The sequence below is a fragment of the Polypterus senegalus genome, chromosome 7, assembly GCF_016835505.1.
Source record: "Polypterus senegalus isolate Bchr_013 chromosome 7, ASM1683550v1, whole genome shotgun sequence".
NCBI classification, from domain to species: domain Eukaryota; kingdom Metazoa; phylum Chordata; class Cladistia; order Polypteriformes; family Polypteridae; genus Polypterus; species Polypterus senegalus.
The window spans coordinates 106261342-106284760 of NC_053160.1; the positions used below are offsets into that span (position 1 = coordinate 106261342).

At 40.9% G+C, this 23419-nt stretch overlaps 1 protein-coding gene across 2 annotated transcripts in view; it reads right to left on the reverse strand.

The window, feature by feature from the left end:
- The window catches only part of dnai1.2 (dynein, axonemal, intermediate chain 1, paralog 2), a 346056-nt gene extending 322845 nt beyond the window's left edge, over positions 1-23211 (reverse strand). Inside the window, exons 1-3 of one of the 2 annotated variants that reach the window (XM_039759139.1) lie at positions 23065-23211; positions 22629-22733; positions 22146-22213 (exon numbers count right to left, since the gene is read on the reverse strand). In XM_039759139.1, the coding sequence (XP_039615073.1) occupies positions 22146-22181 (36 nt within the window). In that variant the 5' untranslated portion in view covers positions 22182-22213; positions 22629-22733; positions 23065-23211. Of the gene's footprint in view, positions 1-22145; positions 22214-22628; positions 22829-23064 lie in introns of those variants that run through there. The other variant, XM_039759138.1, reaches the window with a different exon arrangement.
- Positions 23212-23419: the final 208 nt, after the last annotated feature.

Genomic DNA, 23419 nt, shown 5'->3' on the forward strand with positions numbered 1-23419 from the left:
TCGTTTTGTCTGTGCCATACTGAATTATGGTACAAAGTCATTAAACACATGTCTCACGGACCTCATTTAAAAGATTCAGCATGTTGGGACTCGAAAGATACCAAATACTGTTTTTAACGAAGTTCTTGAAATAAAAGTGAAACTAATGAAATAGCAAAAATTCAAAGGAAAAAAAAATCTTAAAAGTGTGTATCCGGAAAACCAAAAACAGGGGTTTAAATCCAAAAAAAGCTGATAGGACTTCTTCCAAGATATGTGCCACACTAGGCTACCAACAAAGTCAAACTGATTAGGATATTTTGTGATCACTTTGTTTAAAGTAAAGTATTTCTATTTTGGCATTTCAGGATACAGTATATACAGTAAATATACATTTAAATTGTAACCGATGACAATTATTTACTCATGTGCGTGTGTTTTCCATAAAACAGCTTTAATGTGTGCACAAAGTAGCTAATAAAACACAAATTCTGACAGTATGATTGTTGACTGTATTCTATGGAGTTTTCATAAATTAATCATTATATACCTTTTAAAGGTTTCTTGATATATTTTGTAATTAGATTTTTAAAATATTTTTTTGATTTTTACTGCCACTTCACACATCAACAATCAACAACTGTCAGAATATGTCTTTTTACTTTTTTCCTGTGTCCATTAATACATTTTCCAGGTTTCACAACCCATCTGAAAGAGTTGGCATCAGGTTGGGTGGCACTTTTAAACTGTAGTACTATGAGCGAGTGTCAGTGTGGCAAGCACTAGACTGGCATTTCTTTCAGTCTCATTTTTTGTCTTCTGGGCCAAGTCTATAAATCTCTTTTGCAAACGGGTGGCTTGGATAGAGGACAGATACTAACAATTTTCAAGGCTATTTAAAACAATACTAAATGATATTTGTGTATGTGTGTTGTAGTGCCTCATGTTGTAAGTGTTAGATCCATTGAAGAAGTCAACTTAAATAAAGAAAATGTACATTTTGTAGGTTTGTTTGAAGTGTTTAACATTATAACCATATTATTAATTGCTGGGTGAATATAATTTTTTCAAAGGGATGACCTTTACTATTGTTAAAATAGACAAGCAGGGCAACAGAAGGAATATGAAAGTTATTTGTTGAGTTTACGTGACAAAGAATAGTTATAAAGAAGTTCATACCAGTGCTATTGGTGTACATTCTGGAATTTATAAAACTGCTGAAATTACTTCACAAAGATGTTTCTGGCCTGGTTTTATGTTAACATTGAAATGTCTACATTTTATGATAATTATAATCATTATTTTAATTAAAAGACTAATTTTCAGAACAGATGCAATAAAATGTTTTAATATCTCAGTTGCTGTTTGTCTGACTGTTTAATTGACTTGTCATAAAAATGTGCATCAGTGAAAATTTGGTACATCATTTGACAAATAATATTAATGTTTCAAAGTCTCATATATTTCAGATAGATAGAACTTTATTTGTCCTTTAAGAGAAAATGTGCTTCTTTTTTTTACCGAGGCTGAATGAATAAATATTAATATATAATGATAAAAAACCAAAGCCAATCCAATAACAATTTTAACTGTCTAATGTTCATTTTGCAAGCAGCAATTGAGGCTCACTACTCTGAGGCAAAAGCTCAGGTGTAGAAGTGAGTGTCTCTTTGAGTGGAGAGGACAATGGAACACAGTAGACTTGAAGGTGATGTAGAACACTTTCATCAATCTTTTACCATGGATTTCTGATAATACTACTTATCCAGGGTTCATTTTGAAAGCAGCAGACAGCGTGCACACAAGCGCATGGATCTGCTCCAGCCATGGAAATGAGTATACCCTGTAGGGGATTTGTTTGTAGTCACATAGTGGAGAAGATTATATAGAAGACTATACCTAGGAGCTTTTAAAATCAATTTTGCATAATTGTACCTCTCCGGTGTTCATTTTATAATCAGCAGTCAGTGGGCACACATTTTACGGCTCTGCAGCAGCCATGGAAATAAGCATCCCCACCAGTGGCTGAGACATGCATTTTCATCCATCCATCCATCCATTTTCTAACCCGCTGAATCCGAATACAGGGTCACGGGGGTCTGCTGGAGCCAATCCCAGCCAACACAGGGCACAAGGCAGGAACCATTTCATTCAAATAGTTTTAATGACTCATATGGCGGAGGTGAAATTTGAGTTCAACAACAAAGCCTTTCCTGTGGATTTTTTTTCCTTTTATATCCCCAGGAACAACCACCTGTGTAAATATTTACGAGCAAGCGATCACTTATAGTATGACAATGGATTGCTACATTTATTTTAACAAGCTGTCTTTTAAATGTCTTTGTAAAGTGTTACTGGGTGTCCAGCAATGTATTAGTATTACTGATATTTTACTAAATCTTACTATCCATGTTTCTTTGTTGATGAGCCCAGTTGAAGAATTTTTTGGCGACAGAACAGTAAACACGCCAAATTGACTGAAAATACAACTGACGGCTGGTATTTTTCGATATCATTTTAACAAAGTTTACTGTCCGCTGCAAATCACAGAGCACCCCGGTAAAACGTCAAAAGCGTTTAATATACCTGCGCCTTAGAACACAGACATCAGGACATTGCTACACGTGTATGTTTGGCTCTGCAAGTGGATGATAATAGGACTGATAGGACAGCATTTTACACGGAACATGCTTTAAAACAAAAGACAAGCGGCGAACAAAGGCATGCGAACAAGAGGAGTTCCGCAACAATCACATCTCAGTGCAACTAAGAGAAGGGACACTGAAATGTACGAGGCACAGATATTTAAGACTTCCTTATAGTATAACTATAAATAAAAACATTTATAATTTTGTGCATTTTAACCAGTTTACATCTCTCAACTTGTTAAAAATGTGTATATAATCAATTTATATGAACCATTACTTCAATAATATACACATTGTGTTTGTATTGCATGTGCACCTTGCTGTGTAATTATTTCAATGAACACGTGGTATTGTCAAGCACATAGTGTCCCTATTTATACTCCACTATGTAGCAGCTGAATTTGATCACGCATTCACACGTATGATAAATAATAATAATAATTCCTTACATTTTTATAGCACCATTCTTACTATCCATCCACCCTTCCATTCTATTATCCAACCCGCTATATCCTAACTACAGGGTCACGGGGGTCTGCAGGAGCCAATCCCATATAGGCCTATATATATATCTATACTAATAAAATGCAAAGCCCTCACTCACTGCCTCATCACTAATTCTCCAAGTTCCCGTGTAGGTAGAAGGCTGAAATTTGGCAGGCTCATTCCTTACAGCTTCCTTACAAAAGTTGGGCAGGTTTCATTTCGAAATTCTATGCGTAATGGTCATAACTGGAAGCTATTTTTCTCCATTTACTGTAATGGAGTTGAGCTCGAAAGCCGCAGGGGGCAGAGTTTCATGTGACATGATCACACCTCCCACGTAATCACGTGAACTGACTGTCAACGCAGTGCGTAGAAAACCAGGAAGAGCTCCAAAAATCGCTGAAGAAAACATGCATTATATAATTGAGAAGGCAGTGAAACAATAAGAAGCGAGCGAGTGACATATAAAACCATATTCATGAGTGCTGCTACTTCGGAAACAAAGCAAGGTGTAAACCTAAAGTTTAAATTAAGTTCATAGACAGGCTGCTGCTGGCGTTTGTCGTGCCCACGGGTAATGCGGGATACAAGTTTAATGAGAGGACGCAGGATATAAACGAGAGTTTTGATCACTTTGTAACTAAGTTAAAATTGCACGTGAAGGGCTGTGCTTAGGCAAATTCCAAGAGACTGTGTTTGTGGGGGGATTGACAGTTGAGCCAGGTGGGGGAGTCACGTCATCATGTCCCCTCCCATTCACCTCATTTCGCTCTGAGCTGAGCTCCGCAGCTAACGCAAACGCAGTGTTACGGAAGCGACTTTGTGACGCTGCCACCAAATGCTCACAGAAAAATCCACAAGTTAATACACACGCTGTCTCTACAGATTCTCCACACTGAATCCTCCAGGCACTACTTACAAAAGGTTACACTGACAATCATGTTACGTTATTTTTAAAATGTTTCCTTTTCTTAGCACAAGCACAGCTGAGAAGCTTTGATGCATGTGCTCCATAACGCCTTAAAAAATCACGCATTTAATCACACTTTGCAATACAAGCAAAGGGGAACTTCTGTCAATGCATGATTTCAGTGCCTCAGACGGCACTGCATTAAAAACCGTCATTCATCAATAAATGATATAACTGTGTGGGCTCAGGACCACTTCAGGAAGTCACTCTCAAGCACTACAGTACGTAGTTACATTAGTAAATGCCAGCTAAAACTGTACTGTGCCAAAAGGAAGCCCTACATAGTGTCCAGAAGCGCCGTCGACTTCTCTGGGCTCGGAGGCATCTGGGATGGTCCATTGTGCAGTGGAAACGTGCATTGTGGTCAGACGAATCGGTTTTTCACATCTCTTTTTGGAAGAGATGGACGCCATGTGCTGCGGACCAAAGAGGAAAAGGACCATCCAGACTGTACAAGTCCAAAAGCCAGGGTCTGTCATGGTATGGGATTGTGTCAGTGCCTTCGGCAAAGGTAACTTGCACTTCTGCGATGGCACCATCAATGCTGAGAAGTATATCTCAGTTTTGGAGGAACAAATGCTGCCTTTAAGACGACGTCTTTTCCAGGGACGCCCATGCTTATTTCAGCAAGCCAATGCCAAACCACATACTGCACGCATAACAAATGCATGGCTGCGTAAGAAGAGGGTGCGGATGCTTGACTGGCCTGCCTGCAGCCCTGATTTGTCTCCTATAGAGAATGTTTGGCGCATTTTGAAACGAAAAATGCGTCAGCGAAGACCCTGTACAGTTGCGCACCTAAAACGTTGTTTGCAGGAAGAATGGGACAAACTAACATCTGCAACACTTAGTCACTTGATTTCTTCAATGCCTAAACGTCTTAAGTGTTGTTAATAGACAGGGGGACTGTACAAATTGGTAAATGCTGTACTGTCCCAACTTTTTTTGAAATGTGTTGCAAGCCTGAATGGCAAGAATGGATATTTATTTACAAATCAAATGATGTTGACAAAAAAAAAACATGAATTATTTTGTGTTCATACTGTCTGCAATGAAATAAAATTTGAGGAGAATTTATAACTTGCTTTTTTCTTTTTTTATTCACATTTTCCACACTGTCCCAACGTTTTCTGATTTGGGGTTGTATATATATATACACTGGTTCAAATATATATATATATATATATATATATATAATGTATATAAATCCGTTCAGATAGGCCAGTTACATATTCTTTTCTTGTGTCAGCGCATGCATGTGCGACGCCTAAAAAAAGATCGACCTGTCAAAATATGAGACTCTTTCTCATTCTTGACGTCAATCATCTTTAAATGAAATGCTGCCAATAAGGAATACTATACAATTTTTCTTGCATTGTACGTATTTATTGCCGGTGGTCTGTCTATCGTAATGGCTGTAACATATGTGATATCGGAGACAGTGTGTTTACATACATAATTTCAATGAATCTTACCTAATATCTAAGAGAATACAAAGGGATTATGCTGTATAACTGTGCAAGGAATATTTATAAACAGTGTGGGAGAGTTTATAAGGGCTTAAAATATATAAAAATAACCATACAAACATATGGTTTCTACTTCGCGGATTTTCACCTATCGCGTTGTCTGGAACGCAAACCCCGCTATCGATCGATTGTTTTTTTATTTTGTTTTCTTATTGTGTCTTTTATTTTTCTATTCTTTATTATGTAAAGCACTTTGAGCTACTCCATCCATCCATCCATCCATCCATCCTCTTCCGCTTATCCGAGGTCGGGTCGCTTTGAGCTACTGTTTGTATGAAAATGTGCTATATAAATAAATGTTGTTGTTGTTGTTGAGGAGGGATTACTGTACTTCACTCCACAGCAGTGCCACTCGCAATATAGCGGCGATGTTGATGTACGATGCTGCTGGTCATGTGGCGTCTAGTAATTCTATGTCTATGGTTGTACAGCCGCAGTTACAGACCTGGAAGTGATGTCACCTTTGTTTCAGGACTGACTTTGTAAAATTACTTTTTGAAGGTTTCAGCAGGTCTCAGTAAAGCCCGGAAAGTAACGTCGGGTGAAGGACCAGTTCAGAAATTAAGCGATAAAAATGAGAAGGGAAAAAAAGTACATCAAACCAAATAATACGCATCATTGTGAAGTTCAGAGGGTTTCTGCCATTACGTTGTGTCATATATCAAACTAAACAATACGGATCGTTTCTGTGAAATACATCATTAACATTTACGTTGTGTTCGGGTCTTTGGGAACCATTTAACATGTCGACAAAATTAAAATTGTGTTAATTGAAAACAGTTTTTCGTTTACATTCATGAAACAAAATATACAATATAATTACAATGTTTTCACCATGTTAGAGTTAAGTAAGACGTTAATAATAAAAGTGATTACGTTTTTAAAATGTACTATGCATATGTGCAATACTGTTCTAAACCAATTTAGAATAAACATTTAAACCAATCTAATATTTTTAAACATGTGAAGAAAACGTCAATACATATTCTACACTGAATTATGCTATATTTTAATTGCCTTATATAGAACTGTTCTAGTTTTTGTCACTTATTATTTATAAATAATGGGCCATCAAAAGAAAAAAAAATATTAATAAGAACACAATTTATATAGCACACTTCCTATGCCCAAAATTCAGAAAGAACACCAGGACCTAAATAACATTGGCTACAAATAATATCTTCACTAAATAAAGATAAATACAGGATATACAAAGCATTCAAGTAGAATAAAAGACAATAAGACAGACTAAAATACAACATATAATACTACAAAAAAATCTTGAACAAATAGCATAAATTGTGATAAAAATGCAAACCCTGAGTACCTGGACAAATAAAGGGGGTAAACAGAATGTCAGGTCTGTCTTCCTAAACAAATGAGTTAAAAAAATGAATTGGGTCAGCTGATGTCATTAATTTTGGGAGGTCATTCCATAATCTGGGCACTTTACAGCTGAAGGCCCTGCTGTCACCCACAGAGTGCAGGTTAGTGTGGGGCACCTAATCGGAGGACCTTAGTGGGCAGGTTAATAACAGAATTTGATATTTAATACTATAAAACACAGGGAGCAGTGAAGGTGCAGCAGAATGACTGTGATGTGCTCACTGTTGTTGGTTCATGTCAGGACTGCTGCAGATGAGTTTTGAATCAGCTGGAGCTGTGATAAAAGATTATATTATTATAAAATTAAGATAACTTAATTATTATATTATAAATTAAGGCATAAGGGTTGCCCTGGACATGACATAAGCTACATAGTGTTTGACAGTGGGTCCAAGGATTTCATCCCGATACCTAATGGCAGTCAAGGTGCCGTTGTCTAGCCTGTTGAAGTCTGTGCATCCCTCTGTGGATATGCCTCCCCAGACTGACCATCACTGATCCCCCCACCAAACCAGTTATGCTGAACGATGTTACAGGCAGCATAACATTCTGCACAGCTTCTCCAGATCCTTTCATGTCTGTCACATGTGCTTAGGGTGAACCTGCTCTCATCTGTCAAAAGCACAGGGCACCAGTAGTGGACATGCCAATTCTGGTATTCTATGCCAAATGCCAATAAAGCTCCACGGGGCCCACTAGAGAATGTCAGGCCCTCAGACCACCCTCATGAAGTCTGTTTCTTTTTGTCAGAGGTCAGAGACATTCACACCAGTGGCCTGCCTGCTGTAGGTAATTTTGTATGCTCTGCCAGTTCTTATTCTGTTCCTCCAGTCCTCCTGATGGGAGAAGGACCTTCTCTGGGCCTGTCAAGCTCTCTTAGAGTAACTGCCTGTCTCCTGGAATCTCCTCAATATCCTTGAGACTGTGCTGGGAGACACAACAAACCTTCTGGCAATGCCACATATTGATGTAACATCCTGGAGAAGTTGGACTACCTGTGCCACCTCTGTAGTTTTCAGGTATCGCCTCAGGCTACCAGTAGTGACACCGACCATAGCCAAATGCAAAACGAGTGACAAAGCAGATAAGGAGGGGAAAATGTAAGTGGCCTCCCTCCACCTGTTAAACCATTCATTCCTGTTTTGGGGGTCGTCTCATTTTTGCCCCTCTAGTGCACCAAAGCAGCTGAAACTGATAACAGACCCTCTTGCTACTTCACTGACCTGATCAATAGCCCACAAATTTCATTGACCTGATGCTATAATTGGATTAAAAATGGTTCCTTTAATTTTTTTGAGCAGTGTATTTTAATGTAATATTGTGGTTTTATAAGTCACTACACACATTACTGAAATACACTCAATGATAGTTTTGAATAGCCCATCCCCCTCCCACACACACTTCATAAACATTGTATTTTAATTTCTCTTTGAGAAGCATGAAAAATAATTGTGTTGAATCTCAATTTATGATTATGTTTTTCCTTTGTATGTACTATTGAGGGACTTTTTTTTTTTTAAATCAGATGGTCACTTGATTTTAACAAGCAATGTAGATAACCTGTTTACTCTTTACCCTCAGATCACATTCTATTTGTTTATCAAGCAGAACTGAATATTTTCATTTTCCACACAATACTGTAATAACTGTACAGTTCAGCAGGCTAAAATAACACAGTGAGACACAAACACACTCACTATGCAGACACACTACAGGTGCTATCATTGGTTTTCCTGTGGATTGGACTGTTAAATCAACACAATGGTTGTACATGCTGGGGTCTTTGGCACATGTTGTCCCAGTAGAATGTGAGGTGTTACCAATGGTTTACCCTGCTCCTCAAAAAGGCTCTGTCTCCTTCTCCCGGTTTCAATCTTGGTTCAAGGTTGTCGAGATGACAAAAGTATTTTTTTTCTGAGATGTTCAATATGTTGAAAAAAATTACCTGTGGTCAGCATCCAGCATAATGTTTTGTCTAAATTCTCCACTCCTCTTTTTATAGCATTATAGTCCATTATCATTTCTGGCCATGGAATCTCTTATCTCTGTGCAGATCACATTGTGCACCAAGGATGTTTCATTTGTTTAGACAAATGTGAAGGTCTTCACTGGCCTATTCTGTGTGGTCAGCAGTTGAGATGGGAGCTGTGGCTTATTTTTCCTTATTGTGATAAGCATTGTTACCTTCCTCTTGAGAAGCTACTGTCCCAGTTTGTGTAAAAGTAAATATTCTTGCATATGATGTTGTGGCCATGCAGCTTATGTCATGTCCAGGGCAACCCTCATGTCTTAATTTCTCACAGGAGTTCCTCCATCTGATTTCCCTTTGTTAATGAAATTACATCCTTTGCTCTTCTGTATCTCTGTGCTTCCCCTTGAGCATGTTATTCATAGCTTTGGACTGGCTTATCTTCTTATACAGATGTAAATAAAGTGCTGTCAAATCAAAGACCAACCAAGACGGCGTATAAAACAAAACTCGACAGACAGGCATATTCTCCTTGTATAAACAATGTTGAAGTGAGAGGGAGATGCTAAACTTGGGTGGCCATGATGTTCCTGCCTATAAATCCCATCTATTCAAACTGATGTATATGTCTGAACCGACCTATACATCCAAACAGATGTATCTCAAACAATACTTACTGCATATATGAACGGATGTATCTGAACCGAGGTATATATCTAAACCAATCTATTTAAACCAATATATCAGTGCATCTGGAAAGTATTTACAGCGCATCACTTTTTCCACATTTTATGTTACAACCTTATTCCAAATTGGATTAAATTAATTTTTTTCCTCAGAATTCTACACACAACACCCCATAATGACAACGTGAAAAAAAGCTTACTTGAGATTTTTGCAAATTTATTAAAAATAAAAACATTGAGAAAGCACATGTACATAAGTATTCACAGCCTTTGCCATTAAGCTCAAAATTGAGCTCAGGTGTATCCTGTTTCCCCTGATCATCCTTGAGATGTTTCTGCAGCTTAATTGGAGTCCACCTGTGGTAAATTCATTTGATTGGACATGATTTGGAAAGGCACACACCTGTCTATATAAGGTCCCACAGTCGACAGTTCATGTCAGAGCACAAACCAACCATAAAGTCAAAGGAATTGTCTCGAGGCACAAATGTGGGCAAGGTTACAGAAAAATTTCTGCTGCTTTGAAGGTCCCAATGAGCACAGTGGCCTCCATCATCCGTAAGTGGAAGAAGTTCGAAACCACCAAGGCTCTTTCTAGAGCTGGCCGGCCATCTAAACTGAGTGATCGGGGGAGAAGTGCCTTAGCCAGGGAGGTGACCAAGAACCTGATGGTCACTCTGTCAGAGATCCAGAGGTCCTCTGTGGAGAGAGGAGAACCTTCCAGAAGGACAACCATCTCTGCAGTAATCCACCAATCAGGCCTGAATGGTACAGTGGCCAGATGGAAGCCACTCCTTAGTAAAAGGCACATGGCAGCCAGCCAGGAGTTTGCCAAAAGGCACCTGAAGGACTCTCAGACCATGAGAAACAAAATTCTCTGGTCTGATGAGACAAAGATTGAACTCTTTGGTGTGAATGCCAGGGGTCACGTTTGGAGGAAACCAGAAAACGCTCATCATCAGGCCAATACCATCCCTACAGTGAAGCATGGTGGTGGCAGCATCATGCATTGGGGATGTTTTTTAGCAGCAGGAACTGGGAAACTAGTCAGGATAAAGGGAAAGATGACTGCAGCAATGTACAGAGACATCCTGGATGAAAACCTGCTCCAGAGTGCTCGACCCCAGACTGGGGCGACGGTTCATCAGCAGGACAACGACCCTAAGCACACAGCCAAGATATCAAAGGAGTGGTTTCAGGACAACTCTGTGAACATCCTTGAGTGGCCAAGCCAGAACCCAGACTTGAATCCGATTGAACATCTCTGGAGAGATCTTAAAATGGCTGTGCACGGACGCTTCCCATCCAACCTGATGGAGCTTGAGAGGTGCTGCAAAGAGGAATGGGCGAAACTGGCCAAGGATAGGTGTGCCAAGCTTGTGGCATCATATTCAAAAAGACTTGAGGCTGTAATTGCTGCCAAAGGTGCATCGACAAAGTATTGAGCAAAGGCTGTGAATATTTATGTACATGTGATTACTCAGTTTTTTGTTTTTTTTTTAATAAATTTGCAAAAACCGCAAGTAAACTTTTTTCACATTGTCATTATGGGGTGTTGTGTGTAGAATTCTGAGGAAAAAAATGAATTTAATCCATTTTGGAATAAGGCTGTAACATAACAAAATGTGGAAAAATTGATGCACTGTGAATACTTTCCGGATGCACTGTGTATATCTTAACAAATATATATCAACCAATATATATATCTCAACCAATGTACAGTGGAACCTTGGGTCACGAAAGTCTCGGACCACGTACAGATTGGGTTACAACCAAAAACTTCGCCAAACTTTTGCATCTATTCATGACCACACACTCGGGTGACGAACATGCGTTCCCTTCCGGTTTGTACACGCCGATGATTTCAGCACGTGTTCAGTCTCTCCCTGTGCAGCGAGCGAGACAGCGAAAGAGAGAGAGAGAGAAAGAGCGTGAGAAGGCAGTTAAAGAATACACCGGGCTTGTTTTTAAAGAGACTGCATGGTTAGTTTTCTCTGTTCAAGGTTTTCTCAGTGTTATTCAATGTTTTTACATTTAGTTTACTATTACACTGTGCATTCTATGGTATAATTAACTATTTTTGTGCTTAAAAATCTTTAAAAAAATATTATTTACATACAGGTTGTACGGTCCGGAACGGATTAATTGTATTTACTGTCAGGGATGCCAGGGGCAACGACCCAGCCGGGACGCCGTGAGGGACCGGAAGAGGGTCAAAGCCCACCCTGGATCACGTGGGGGCCGGCTTCCTGGTTGTTCTGGGGGCCACGGGTACAGGGCATGGAAGCTCCACCCTGTAGGGGCCTGTGGTCACCGCCAGGAGGCGCCTCAATGCCTTGGGGACCGGTTACCCCAGAACTTCCGCCACACCAGGAAGTGCTGGGGGGAAGATTCAGGACAGCACCCGGAGAGCTGCCGGGAGGACAGCCGGCACATTCGCCACGCTGGGGCGTGGCCAAGGGAGGAATGCCGGGAACACCTGGTGCTCATCCGGGGACTGTATAAAAGGGGCCGTCTCCATTCATTCAGCGCTAGAGTCGGGTGGAAGAAGGACAAGGCACGAGTGTTGGGGTGTTTTGTGCACATTGGACTGGGTCTTAGTGACCATAAGTATTGTAAATATTGTAAATAAACACGTGTGGTGGTTGAAGAACAACATGTCCGCCTGTCTGTGTCCGGGTTGGCTCCACATCTGGCGTAGTCGGCAGGATACTCCGCCTGTTGCAAGGCGGGGACCTGAAACAAAAAATATCATTGTGGACGGCCTGGCGCAGCAGGGGATCCCACCTACGTACCGCGGGTGCTGCGTGCACACAGCCCCGCGGGGTAAAGGAACCCCACGGACCGCCAGGGGTCCGCAGGAAGGCCATATTTCCCTGATGCGGGCGGGCGGCATGCCTACAAGGAGTGCAGCGGGCTCCCACGAGCGTGCCATTGCTGGGGGTGCCCGGGACGGCATGGCGTCCAGAGAGGCCACGCCGAGGAGGTTTCCTCGGGTGGACGAGTCCAGGGAGGTGAGTTCCCTGCCTATCGGCAGCCGGCCCGTGGGGGCCGGGCGTGTGTTTTCTTTTTCAGGCAGGGACTTCCCGGATCCACGTCAGTGGCGGGCGCATACCGGTCTGTGGGGCTCTGGCAGCACGGCGGCAGCCGCGAGGGCTGCGGAGGAGGAGACGCTGCAGCTCGAGAGGCGCTGGCAACAACACGGCTGCCGGCAAGCACGTCGCCGCCGCATAAGGGGACGCAAGATGGCCGCGGACCAGAAGTCCCTCCCCCTGATAGGCACGCGATTGGACGGTGTGTCTTGCGTGCCCGTCAATGATCGTAGAGAGGCGGGCCCGAGGAATGTCCATCACGGGCAGGGGGGAGACCCGATTGGGCCGGAGGAGAAGGCCCACAGGAAGTGGCCGGCATCGGAGGCTGACAGACAGGTAGGCTCCGCGTCGGTTAACTTCCTGTCTTTGCCGGCTGCTCTAGCGGAGCTGGAGGCATGCCTTCAGCCCGCGGAGCAGCGTTTATTGCAGATGCTACGTGCCCTCCGGGCTGATGTGCAGGTACTGGAGAGGAAGGCGCTCGCGGCACTAAAGGCGTTTGCGACAACAAGACGACGCGACGCTGGAATCTCCAGCCGGAGCGGTACGGCGGAGACAGTGAGTACAGCCGACTCCGTACAGCATACAGGAGGGTCTGCTAAACATGGCTGTGATGCCAAAGATCAGCTTCAGGTAAGCAGCCCTCCGCTAGGAGGTGCGGCGCCGCAGGCTGTATGCGCGATGAGGGGGGAGTCCATGAGGACGCTGAATGGACACGGGCTGCTAAGTGCCCCGGGTCCTAGCACCCTCCGCCCCGAGTCGGCTGCAGTCTCGCGCCACACTGTAGGGACGCAGACAGGAAAGAGACGATTTCTTTTTCATAATGAGTCTCAAACCGTCATGACGTCCCAGAGTGAAAGGAGGAATAAGAGGCTGGGTGCCGATTCCTCCGATATGTTGGGACGCGGTGCTGGGTGCATGCGTCCGGGTGCTGGCCGCCCTCTGCAGGGGCAGAGAGAATCCCTGAGGCCGGCGGAGAGAGCACAGGCGGTGCCGGCGATTCCACCATCAAGAGGAAACGGAAGCCGCGGAGAGGGTGCCGAACAGGCAAGTGCCGGGGTGCCGATTTGAGGGGGGAACGCTGCCAGTCTGTGGCACAGGAAGGGTGCCTTGGCAGCGGTTCTGCCCATGTGTTGTTCTCTATTACAGGGACGGACCCCGGGCGAGCAGTAGGACCCCCTTCATTGGGGACCTGCCCTCAGATGTCGGACCGTCTGCTGAAAGTTCACTCTGCTGGTGTGCGGGTGCCACCACGGCTGGAGGAGGCTGCAGGGGAGTAAGTGACTCCGACCAAAGGGGCGCGGAGGCCTCGGAGGGGGTGCCGAACGAGGGGGCCCCGGGGTGCCGGTAAGAGGGGGGAGTGCAACCTGTGCGAGGAGCAGGGGAGCACCAAGTGGTTGTGCTCAGGCCGCGTCTCCGCCCCTCTCCCTGCTTGGAGAGCGGGACCGGACCCCGGCTGTCCTGGAGTAGGACCCGCTTCGGGGCTGTGCTGCACTCGTGGGACGGGTCGCTCTTTCCCCCGAGTGGTCTTCGCTAGCTGTGGGGCACTGTCAGAGATGCCAGGGGCAACGACCCGGCTGGGACGCCGTGAGGGACCGTAAGAGGGTCAAAGCCCACCCTAGATCACGTGGGGGCCGCCTTCCTGGTTGTTCTGGGGGCCACGGGTACAGGGCATGGAAGCTCCACCCTGTATAGGCCTGTGGTCACCGCCAGGAGGCGCCCCAATGCCTTATTTTAGGACGGCACCCAAAGAGCTGCCGGGAGGACAGCCGGCACTTCCGCCACGCTGGGGCGTGGCCAAGGGAGGAATGCCGGGAACACCTGGTGCTCATCCGGGGACTGTATAAAAGGGGCCGACTCCATTCATTCAGCGCTAGAGTCGGGTGGAAGAAGGACAAGGCACGAGAGAGAGGTGTGGAGGCGGCCCGAGAAGAAGGCATTTGTGGCCAGGACTGAGTGTTTGGGTGTTTTGTGCACATTGGACTGGGTCGTAGTGACCATAAGTATTGTAAATATTGTAAATAAACACGTGTGGTGGTTGAAGAACAACATGTCCGCCTGTCTGTGTCCGGGTTGGCTCCACATTACATACAATCCTATGGGGGAAATTACTTCGGGTCACAACCAAATTGGGTTGCAACCAGAGATTTGGAACAAATTACGGTCGTGACCTGAGGTTCCATTGTATATATCTGAAGGGGTATATTCAAACCAATGCATCTCAACCAATGTATGTACGTCAGAACGGATCTATGCAAACCAATTTATATGTATCTAAACTAATGTATCCCAACAAATTTATATATCTGAACCGATATATATACAGGTTATTAAAACAAATGTGTATATATATATATATATATATATATAGGGGCTCATCCAGGTCCTGCATAAAAGGGGCCATCTCCCTTCATTCAAGGCTAGAGTCGGGTGGAAGGAGGACAAGGCACGAGGAGAGTGTGGAGGCGGCCCGAAGAGAATGCACATTGTGGTTAGGACTGTGTGTGTTTGGGGTTTGTGCACTATTTAGACTGAACTGGGTCTGAGTGACCATTACAATTGTTGTAAATATTGTAAATAATAATGTCTGTGTCTGGGTCGGCTCCACAATATATATATATATATATATATATATATATATATATATATATATATATATATATATATATATATATATATATATATATATATATATATATATATATATATATATATACACACACACATTTGTTTTAATAACCTGTATATATATATATATATATATATATATATATATATATCGCCGCATCTCTGCTGTGGTTTGACACCGAAGAAAACAGAAAAGATCTGGATGGGTGATGCAAGGAACATTGTAAATGCAGGGAACAGGATTACTTGGCCACTAACCTGGTCACAACCCTGCCTGACTGCTGTATCTGTTTATAGGAACGTGGAAGATCCCACTACAATAAATAACCATGCTGTTACTGTTTAAAGCTGAGTAAAGCTGGTTTTGCTAAAGTACTGAGACTCAGCCTTGTGTTTTGGAGTGTAAGAAAGGGACTTATAGCACGACCACAATCTTTTAGGATTCGCTTCTGTGGCGTTTCCCTGCAGCGCTGTGAGCCAGCTGTTGCCCTGCCCCAGCAACGGACAATCTTACACAGACGAGGCAATCGCGCTTCATGACACACTTCAGAGTGACGTTCCCGATGGGTTGGGGGGATCCCAAAAGAGTTCAGAAACCTCACAATATGAAGAAGAAAAGAATGATTCGGCTTCGGATTGATAATTGTGCTGCCCACAACATGCATCCACATTTAGATAATGTTCACGTTGAATTTGTAAACAAGCTCAGGGCTCCCACTGATTCTGCATTATGGTAAGTTGTATAATTTTTATTACAATACTTTAACTTGTATATAAAACTGCCCTATGAACCCGTCCTGAATCCCCAGCCCCCTGGTCCCTGTAAAAATTTGCTTCTAGTAAAGCAGACCTTGGTGTCAAAAAGGTAGGGGACCACTGTTTTAACATACCTTAAGAAACATAACTAAAGTTAGACCTCTTACATCATTGAAAGATGCTGAGAAATTAATTCACGCTTTTGTTTTCAGTAGACTAGATTACTGTAACGCACTCCTCTCAGGACTACCCAAAAAAAGACCTAAATCACTTGCAACGAGTGCAGAATGCAGCTGCTAGAATCCTAACTGGGAAAAGAAAATCCGAACACATTTATCCAGTTTTGATGTCACTACACTGGTTGCCTGTGTCATTCAGGATTGACTTTAAAATACTGCTTATGGTTTATAAAGCCTTAAATAATCTCGCTCCATCTTATATATCGGAATGCCTGACACGTTATATTCCAAATCGTAACCTTAGATCTTCAAATGAGTGTCTCCTTATAATTCCAAAAGCTAAACTTAAAAGAAGTGGTGAGGCGGCCTTCTGCTGTTATGCACCTAAAATCTGGAATAGCCTGCCAATAGGAATTTGCCAGGCAAATACAGTAGAGCACTTTAAAACACTGCTGAAAACACATTACTTTAACATGGCCTTTTTATAACTTCACTTTAAGTTAATACTGATACTCTGTATGTTCAATTCTTCATAATAACTATTCACAGTGGCTCTAAAATCCGTACTGACCCTACTCTCTCTTCTGTTTCTTTTTCCGGTTTCTTTGTGGTGGCGGCCTGCGCCACCACCACCTACTCAAAGCATCATGATGCACCAACACTGATGGACTGAAAGCCAGAAGTCTACGTGACCATCATCATCAGGTCCTTCCATGAAAACCCTAAATACAAAGAGGACTGTTTGACTTATGTTAGGTAGATTGCCCAGAGGGGACTGGGCGGTCTCGTGGTCTGGAACCCCTGCAGATTTTATTTTTTTCTCCAGCCTTTGGAGTTTTTTTGTTTTTCTGTCCACCCTGGCCATTGGACCTTACTCTTATTCTATGTTAATTAATGTTGACTTATGTTTATTTTTTATTGTGTCTTCTATTTTTCTATTCATTTTGTAAAGCACTTTGAGCTACATTTTTTTGTATGAATATGTGCTATATAAATAAATGTTGATTGATTGATTGATACCTCCCAGACGCTACCTGAACAGATCATCCAGGACCAGTGAAGGTATGCCCATACTTGTCAAGCTTTCCGAAGATCAGAAATATTTGTTTCATTGTATAACATTCTTTTGAGCAATGACTGGACAGTTTGAGCTCTTAGTCACAGTCACACACAATTGCCTTAAAACATGAAATGCTGCCCTATTGGTGACTTTTGCAGTCTGTATTCATGTGAATTTCAAAGCCATTCATAAAGAATAGCTAGAAAATCTGAAAAAGGTAATTTGCCAACACTGTTTTAAAAAGGTAGTTGTTAAATTCTTAAATACAAGCAATTTACAGATATTCTTAAAGATTTATTTACCGTTGTTGGGAAAAGTAAAATTTGCACTGTTTTTGTTTTTCCGGATACACACTTTTAAGATTTTTTTTTCTTTGAATTGTTGCTATTTCATTAGTTTTACTTTTATTTCAGAACTTCTGTAAAATCAATATTTGGAATCTTTCGACTCCCAACGTGCTGAATCATTTTAATGAGGTCAGTGAGACATGTGTTTAATGACTTTCTACCATAATTTAGGATAGGTTTCTCTGTTTGGAATTTCAGCACAGACAAAACGATCTACATCATCAGCAGTTAATATTTTTTTTTTGCAAAGTAACCAATTAATATATCTGAGGTAAACTCCGTTTTTGAAATTCTCTTGACTTAAACCTTAAGCCTTACAATATTTACATAGTTCTGACATACCGGCTATGTCTATATATTCAATCTCTATTCACCTTTTCATTATTTCTCCGAGTAATAATTTCTCTTTCTTTGCGCCAATACGATGTTTACTTTCTTTGTTTTGACACTGTAATTTTTTCTGCTTTCATATTCTGTATCTTGCTCTGCATGTGTTTCTACGAGTCTTTTGAATTTCATTTTTTATTATCTCTAACTTGCTCTGCATGTGTTTGGTCCCTTGTTTTTTAAGCTCTTTATGATGTTTTACTTTGTTTTCTACTCTGTCTTTTATTTCTGACCTCGCTGTAACCTGCTTTTGTTTCAATGACACCTGGTCCATGGAGATTACTTTCCCTTTTTCGAGTAATAATTTCCGTTTGTTTGCGCTCCTGAGATCTGTACTTTGTTTTTTTTTTTACACTTTCTAAATTTTCATACTTTCATATTCTTTATCTTTCTCCACATGTGTATCGCTCCCACGTTTTTTTTTTTTGGAGCTTTTCGAATTCCACTGCTTTCATAATCTGTTACCTGCTCTGCATGTGTATAGCGCCACCATCCGGATTGGACGTGCTTTTTTCACTTCCACTTGTTCCGGGCTGATAATTACTTTCCTTATTTTCTGAATTTGCCCTAGATTATTCTTTTTCTTTTTTGTCTCTCCAATGCTAAGAGTCTGTTTTCTCCACACTGATTTCTGCCTTTGTTGCTTCGCTCGCCCACCCCCATGTTTGGTTTACCGGATATACAATTTAAAGAGATTGTTATTTTCATGTGAATTGTTACATATGCATTATTTTCACTTTAAAATCTTTTGTAAAAACAATACTTGTCGTTCATTTCTGGCCCCGTGAGTGGTTACATCTCTTTCTCACCAGACGTATAATGCTGCTCGCCTTGTGAGGGGAGGGGCGGCAGCTGAATGCACGCTAAGGATATTCCATTGAATCATTTGCTGTCTTTTTGCTGCTTGCGAGCTGCCTGTTCTGATTCTCACATGTCATTGTTTTAAGAGCTGGGAGCACATGATGCTTGTCTGCCAAATGCAATCCAACAACTGCTAGGTTTGATGTCTATGGACTTGTTTTAAATGATGACTCACTCCCTTGTCTCGCGTCACTTTGTAAAGACAATACTTGTCCTTTATTTTTGGCCCCGGGCGTGGTTAAATCTCTTTCTTGCAGGATGTATAACGCTGCTCGCGTTGTGAAGGGGAGGGAGGGGGGGGGCAGCTGCTGGCGTTTGTGCATTGAATGATGCGAAGGCAAAAAGACTTTGTTTTGCCTTTTATTGCCGACCTTGCTTTGCCCTGCTATTTTTTCAATTACACCTGGTCCTGATTATTAATTTCTTTTTGTTTGCGCTAATGTGATCTTTTATTCGTCAACGTTTTATTTATAGCTTATTGTCTATTATTAGCTTTATATGCACGGAGACCCCTGTATCTGTGTGTGTTGCGTGCCTTTACACTACTGATTTTTTTTGGCCATTCTCTTTCATCTCGCGGTTCTTTTATTTATCTTCCGTGATTTCAATGTGAAGATCACTTATCGTCTCCTAGTCATTTATTCCATGGGATTTTTTCTTTTATAATTGAGAGACATTTATAATGTTCATTTAAATGAAAAACATTGACAACTGTTATGAGCCAATATTAGAAAGTTAATGTAAAAGTCACAATGTAGTCTGCTAATTTCAACAGAATATCAGTTTCTGTTACTTAGATTACGGTACATCTTTTATCCCCTATAAGTTAACATAAAATAGAACTTTAACTATTCCTGTAAAAACAGAGTATTAATTAAGATATAAAATAGTCTCTAGATTACCTTACACATAGAACATTAGCATTCCGTTTTCTGATTGTCTCCTCATCTACTACTTCCCCTTGGGATTAATAAAGTATCTATCTATCTATCTATCTACTACAGCCTTTAAAGAATATATGAACGTTTGTAGAGAAAATGTAGAGAGAGAAATGAATCAAGATAAGTAAGCTTTAAACAGAAGTTTCTTTAAATAAGAACCTTTCTTTGAAACATCTGTTTTTTTCTCTATTTCTGGGTTAACTGCTTGTTTTGAATTTTACAAAAAAAATTTAAAATGAAGGTATTTGGATTGTAGAATTATTTGAACATGTGTCACACTATTGCTTGAATTGTTCTATGAAGCAAGCTACAGCTGCAGAAACCAGGAAATTTTGGACAAACTCAGCTAAGGCAACAGTACCTTTACAAACACCAACCAATCACCTCACAATGTCGGTATAATTGTCTAGCATTGGTATTTTTTTGTTAGTTACTCACATATGATCAAACAGCCTGCCAGCACACACCTGTGTAGATACTAGGTTGAGAAACAGAGCATCCACAACTTCTAACCCATTCAGGAAGACTGGAGTGTAGGAGTGCCAGCTCTGAGGGAAGTCTATAAGCTTTTCATTTGATGTTGTGCTTTTAACTAGGGATGGTCCGGTCAGGTATTTTAAGGCAGATACAGATCACCGATTTCATGTTAATTGATCATCTTATTCAGATGCTGATTTTTTTTCCTTTATCCTTTCTGCATAACTAAACATTATGTTCTATGTTAAATTGTATTTTTAGAATTAAACTATAAACCATGGGCCCTATCTGTTCATTTTTTATTAACAAAATGAAATTCTGTAGGGTTATTGTTCAGTGACCATAAAAATACTAAAATAAATTTCCCTTAAATTACATACTTTAACTAATACAGTACATAGTATCCTAAATACATATGGCATAAAAAATAAAATGCTTTTCATAACTACAAACTGTCATGTTGTTTAATTTTTTCTCTGTAATGCACTTATCTAGAATAAAGCTTAATTTTTAAATAAAAGATAGTTTTCACTATTTCTCTAACAGCAACAACAAAAAAAAAATATATATACACACAGTATACATACACAGTATCGCACAATTAATTGATATTGCCAATTAAAAACTGCTTAAATATAAATATGGATGCACTTAAAGGTTTTAATCATTTTTAATCATTAATTGCACTACAGTTTTTTTATATTAAAATATGCATTTACTATATTTATACAGTACAGGTATGCATTTTTTTCTTCAATGTATCAGCCAGACATTTGTAGTACTAGGGTGTTGTACCGTGTTAGCCATTATGAATGTAGAGAAAAGCCAAGCAAAATGACACCTTTTTGGGAACATGCGGTGTGGCATTCGACTGGGTACCATCTAAATGACTGAGAGACTATCATGTACTGAGAGACAACATCATACCGGGAGGTCATGATTAGGAAGAAGGGCCTGATCTTGGGCCATACATTAAGTCTCTGGGCTGGTTGTGGAATGTCCATGATGAGCAACATGTTGGAATGCAAGACTACTAATAACGTTCTGTAGTTGTATTTTTTGATCAAAAAGCTTGTATGTTCAAGAAAATTGGGTAAAGAGAGATACGAAGCATTCCTTGGTTATAATCTAGCTCAAATGATGTATGATCTCTTGACCTTTATTGATACTGATATTGGCCTCATTCGATTTCCTTTCTGTAATGTCCCTAAAAGCTTTGCATTTGATTTCTTTTTTGTAATGAATGTTCCTACACATTTCATACTTTGATATGTTATTATTTCCCCCTTTGATCATCCCACCCCTCTGTACTCTGCAATCTTAGACTGGCACGGACACCAACTTACTTGTTGACATGTTTCTGCTTTGTTTCTTGGTCTTGTAAATTTGGAGCTCATAAAAATAAAACCTAAAAAGAAATTATTTTCATACCCTAAAGCATATCTTGAAGGAAGAATTAATTATTAGAAATACATAGCACAGATCAAAAAAATAAACTTACTGATCTGATGGAATTGCCAACATTTTAATGTTGAATTGAACCTTACATTGACTTGTAAGATACAGTAATAGTATTGCCATGTTCACAGAGTATAGAATGAAATTCTAGAACTGTGTTAAAAATGCATTTGCAAAAAAGTCACACTGTAGACAACCACAAATAAAGCTACAATTCACCAAGATGTGTAGAGTTACTTCTCAACTTTGATGGGTGCGATATTTCTTTAGAAATATGTCAGCACGTTAAATTGGAAATCCTGCGCTTACCTGCTTGTTTTTTTGGCTAGTCGCTTTCTGTGGCATTCTGCATATGGTACAAACTACCAAATTCAAACCTAAGTAAAGAAAAAGAAAAATCAATTAACCGTTTTGTTGCTAAGACAACAGTTTAAATGCCAAACTATATGCATATACCCTCCCATAATTACGAGTTGTGTTTCCTGCCAGCGACTCCGGTATATATAAAAAAAGATGGCTAAAGTCTTTTTCACAAATGAAAGTTACACATGTGAGTCACAGATAACAAAAAGAGCAATACCCGTCACGCAGAGTCGGGCCTGAGATAGAGAACTATTCCTGCACTGCAGCATCCAGAACACGACTCGTTATCTATGACCGCCTGTTGCAAAGCATTTAAAAACTGCTAACAATAAATAAACATAAACACACAATGGGCATAGGCTCGGACATAAACTGAACGTTTGCTGTCTTTGCTTACAAAACTTGCAACACACTTAGAAACAGAGGTACCTGATAGGAAGAACTAATCCCAACACAGATTCGACGTTTAGGTTGTTGAATTTTTCTCAGGTTTCCACTCCTCAGTTACAGATCGATTGTTTAAGGCTTCACAACCTTCAACAAAAAAAAAACGATGCAGATGACAAGCTATCCACTTCAGTATGAAGTGTGTTCATGTAAATACGTTTCCCACTGTTACGTATACAATCGCGTCGCCCAGGCAACAAAACACTGAGCGTGCTTGGCGACGGCAAGACAGGAAGTGCGTGTTTTCATTACACCTTTCCATTTCTCTGTGAAACACTTATTTTTATTGTAATCTGTTTCTACAAGTAATGCAAAATGAGAGCACGTGCAATTTTCTAAGGTCAACACAAATGAGCAATTGTACTGCTGCTCACTTGATTGTTAAAATCCTTTATTATTTTCAAAATCTGCTACTTACAATCACTTGCTATTACCCGTGTAGAATCCGTAAAGAAGTGAGAATTTTACAAATTATCAATCCACTCCTCCATTTTCAATAATAGGGCGAAGGGTGTATGATTTTTATTACAATCATTATTTTATATATTTTATAGTTTATAACCTGCGGTGGGCTGGCGCCCTGCCCGGGGTTTGTTTCCTGCCTTGCGCCCTGTGTTGGCTGGGATTGGCTCCAACAGACCCCCGTGACGCTGTCGTTAGGATATTACGCGTTGGATAATGGATGGATTGATAGTTTTTAACTGGTATTTATTTATTCTTTTTCTGACTTGATCCAAGGACAGAAAAAAAAATGTGTTGCCAGTTGCTATGAT